The sequence below is a fragment of the Eupeodes corollae genome, chromosome 3 (assembly GCF_945859685.1).
Source record: "Eupeodes corollae chromosome 3, idEupCoro1.1, whole genome shotgun sequence".
In the NCBI taxonomy this organism is placed as follows: domain Eukaryota; kingdom Metazoa; phylum Arthropoda; class Insecta; order Diptera; family Syrphidae; genus Eupeodes; species Eupeodes corollae.
In genome coordinates, this window is record NC_079149.1 from 114545926 (window position 1) to 114550180 (window position 4255).

General features: G+C 30.4%; 1 protein-coding gene across 1 annotated transcript; it reads right to left on the reverse strand.

The window, feature by feature from the left end:
• Window positions 1–2817: 2817 nt before the first annotated feature.
• On the reverse strand, window positions 2818–3904 carry LOC129951035 (PITH domain-containing protein GA19395). Its single transcript, XM_056063026.1, has 5 exons — window positions 3652–3904; window positions 3465–3586; window positions 3296–3400; window positions 3131–3216; window positions 2818–3068 (listed from the first exon to the last, which is right to left on the reverse strand). The coding sequence occupies exons 1-5, from the start codon at window positions 3850–3852 to the stop codon at window positions 2944–2946; spliced, it is 639 nt and encodes a 212-aa protein (XP_055919001.1). The 5' UTR covers window positions 3853–3904; the 3' UTR covers window positions 2818–2943.
• Between the last annotated feature and the right edge of the window lie 351 nt (window positions 3905–4255).

The window sequence follows — 4255 nt, forward strand, 5'->3', positions numbered from 1 at the left end:
ATAGGATACAAACCACTCCAAGCACATCAAGTTCAAAACACTCCAAAACATGGCCGTGATTTTGTGATGGCTTGGTAATATTTTTCGTGAATAGATCTGTTGCGAAGATAGTGTACAACAATAGTTTAATTCACCATAGTTTTTACCAACAAACGGATACAATGAATTAGAGGACACCTTACAGTAAGATAGGGATGCGAAACAAACATCAAAAAGTGTAAAGGTCCAATTTTTTGGCATTTTCATCGAGTTTATAAAATAAAATAAATTGTGTGGCGCAATAGTCCCTTGAGAACTAGAGCCTAATAATTGCACTCTTCTAGTGAATCAGTATTCCACTCATTAGTTGAAAATTATGTAACATAGAATAGAAACAATAGATTATTGAGAAATTTAAGACAAAACTCAACTTTCCACAAAATATAATTCAACAAATATTTAAAATAACAAATGTCTTTTTAACTAGCATCCATTTATTTAATAAAACTAGGTACTAATCCACTTAATACAATAATGTCTCCCACCTCTAATAGATGCCTAGTAATTGGATGAAGTAAACCTAGATGGAGGTTGTGACGAAGAAAATATTAAGTTTGACGGAACTGATGAACACCATTTTTTGTTTAAATTTAATTGACAGTAATGGTGTGACTGACGAAGCGCTATTTTGATTAAATTGCATATTATGAAGTACAAAATAAATTATTAATTAAAATTGGTGTGAGATAAGTTCTTGTCAATCATAACACCTGTTACAAAATTTGTTGTTTAAAAGTAAAAAAAAAAACTTTACTTTAGGTTAGAATTTAATTATGACAAATTTAACATAATTTAAAAATGATCAAGGAATGCAGCTTAGTTGTAAAATAAATTAATTTGAAAAGGGCCCTCTGAAAATTTATAATGTTTCGGAATTGAAAAAAATTGGTTATTTTTGAAACTAGTGCATACATTTTATTTTTTTTTTATCTACAGGCGATGACGTTCATAGTAGAATTTACACCAGAGATGTGCTGTTTTCGATCTTAATGGGTGTATCCAAGCATTTACGTCACATTGGTCGCATTCACAATGCTAGTGGCTACGTAGTCAAGGGATTCTGATTGGCTAAATCATATACAAAACTAGTTAAAATTTGCCCTCCCGACGCGACGTATTGTAAAATTTTCGGCTACAAAGTTAGTGCACACTGGTTTTGACGTTTCACAATCAGCTGCTCGGTAAGGACACAAGAATTAAAAATAAAAACATATTCGACAAAATATCCGACATGTGCCTTTTTCGAAGTAGCATATTCATTTAAAGAAACGCTTTTGTTAATAAAATGTATGCTGAACTTTTTGAAAAGTTATACATTTTTGTTTTGTTTTTAATGATTTTCTTTGTCTTTCTTGCTTTAAAATTGTTGGCTGCATTTTTAGCAGGCATAATATCCGGAACCGAGGATGTTTGTATTTCAAGTTCCTTAAGTACTTTTAAAACTTATCAAAGAAGAATCGTTCGAGCTCTCTAGTACAGGTTAAAAACCTACAAACAACAAACTACACAAATCAACTTTTCAAACTTTCAACTATTTATCCGTTTATTCAACTTTTCTACCTTCAACCCTGTTTGAATAATCGAATGTTTGACGACTCAAACTGGACATTTTCGACCTAGGGGCCGGTTATAGTTATCAGTAAAATCCATCAGTAAAATTTGAAACAGGAGGAATCTGAAATGCTTTACTGATGAACGTTTATAGCAATCGAAGTGAAACTTCGAGCTTCGCGCCTCAGACAATTTGTTTACTGTTGCTTTCATCAGTAAAATTTTGTGATCGGAATATTAAAAAATTGGAAAACGAAATGGAATTTTGTTTGGCTTTTGGTAGTCAGCTGTTGAGCGCCCGTTAGGCGCCAGTTATAGCTATCATTGGTTTTCATCATTGAAAACAAACATCGGATTTTTTTTGGCAGGTCGTTTATAGCTTTCATTAAAAATTTCTGTCATTGAACAAAATTTCCTGATTGATTGCCACCGATAAATTTTTAGTGTCAGAAATCTGTCATTGGAATTGTGTGAAATTGGAACACAAATCAGTGGAACGCTTCGTTTTACTTTTAAATATAAAAATATCAGCTGTTCAGGAAAATGAATTTCCGCCCGGAAAATAAAAAAATAAATTATTAGAGAAGAAACAAAAAATCTTTGTGTTGTTTCCGTTCGATCGGTAAATAATTTGTATTTGTAATCAAAGGTAAACATCGTCAAATATCGATTCAAAATTTTTGATAGCTATAATTGGCCTCTTATTTGACTTTTCGGCTTTCAACAAAATAGTTTGAAAAAAAAGATGAAGAGAAATTGATCTATGTAAGAGCAAGACTACTTAAGTACAATAATGCAATATACAAATTCGATGGCCCGGGTAGTCTTACTGTGTTGGTGTTTTTTCACCCACAACTTCTCGCTTTATTCTTGTTGCGTCTTCCTTTTGTTAATATTATTTTTGAAATGCTTAATAATTTGATAATTCTCGAGATATTTTGAACAATTTTTTGTACAACTTTTCTTCATTTTGGTTAAAAATGTTATGATGTTAACTACAAAATTGTGGTTAAGAAAAAGAGAGATAGAAGTTTTCATTTTAAAAAATAATAATTTTATTCGCTTCAACTAAAACGTACAAAATTTGGCAATGTGTATTAACAATTTGATTTTGACTATTTTCCCTTAGTTTGTAGAACTTATCTCCCTTTTTGCTCGTCTCTACATACATCAACACTTCTGCACTTTTAGTTTAATTCGTCTAATTTTTTTGTTCACTGATTTTCAATAAAGACTCAGAAAATAAGAAATCCATTTTTTTGCAAATAATAATTTAATTAAAAATATTATTTTAACAAAGATAACAAAATAATTAGGCATAGTTTTATTTTTTTTAAGTATTATTCATAGTTTTTATTTAACTTCTTTGTTTATTGAATCAAAGAGACTGTTTTTGTGATCAGCTGCATTTGGTGCAGACTCATAAGTGCATATAGTTACACCATGAAAATGTGCTTCACTGAACTCACCACGAAGGCCTACACAGAATAAACAAAATATTTAAGTAGAAACATTTGAATCTTTTTATCTATAAACTTACCAATATAGTAAATACGAGTATTGTCAGCTCCAAAATTCGAAGGGAAATGCAATGTTAAATGATGAACTGATGAGAAAGTTACCACTCTGAAAAATCAAATTATTTTAATTAAAATAAAAGAAATTCAAGAACTTTTATTTGATATAGGTATGTTTATATATGTACTTTGGCGAGTATTCAATTTCTCCTTTTATATCCCGACTTAATTCGAATTCCTGATCGGCTTTCATCTCGGCATCGCTAAATGACATTTTTTCACGATTCTTGAACCTGGAATAAATAATTTGTTTCTATTTATGGAACAACAGTGTAGAATATTTTAATTAATTCTTACAATCTAACTTTATTAGGATGTGAATTATCATTGGCACCAACTATGATGATTCCTTTTAGCTTAATATTTCCAGTAAATGGGATATTAAAGAGGAGTTCCTCATCAGCATCACTCACAACAAACTAAAAGGAAACAATCATCAAGTTAAATTTTGTAAATGTGTTATTTATGCATTTTGTGTTCATACCTCGCTAAAATCAAGACGTTTTTCATAAGGTTTAAAGACTTTCTTGCCACTATTTTCGATCTCCTCGTTTAAACATTCTAAGTTCTCTAGATCGATTTTTTGGTATAAACTGTATTGGATTCCCATTTCAAGAGCATGGTCAATGTCGCTAGCTTCATGACCACATTCGTCTCCATGATTATGTGAATGTCCATGTGGCATTTTGTTTATTAATTTCTTTTAATTTGGGGAAGGAAAACTTTTTTTGGAAATATAAATTGTTTGAGTACCGGGATTTTTCTTTGATAAATCTACTCACTTGCTTTGTTTTGTTTACTAAATAAATTGCACATTCATTTGTTTGACATTTGACATCTATGACGAAAGGTGGAACTTTGAAAAAATACAAACGCTTGCAGCGCCAATTTTTCCAAAATGGTTGTTGTACATAATTTAATAGCAATAACATGAACCATTTATGCAAAATTCTTTAATTCACAATAAGAAATACAAAAATTAACACCCATATCACATATAGTCCAGTAACTTTGACATATGAACAGAAGGAGAAATTTAAATCTGGTATTTCTGACCTTTTAGTTACTTGTTTATAATATTGCCTATT

Coding starts and splice junctions, on each gene's coding strand:
- LOC129951035 (XM_056063026.1), bottom strand. CDS start 3,852: ATGCCACATGGACATTCACATAATCATGGAGACGAATGTGGTCATGAA. Junction 3,587..3,651: donor AACGTCTTGATTTTAGCGAG/GTATGAACACAA, acceptor GTTTCCTTTTAG/TTTGTTGTGAGTGATGCTGA. Junction 3,401..3,464: donor CATCCTAATAAAGTTAGATT/GTAAGAATTAAT, acceptor TATTTATTCCAG/GTTCAAGAATCGTGAAAAAA.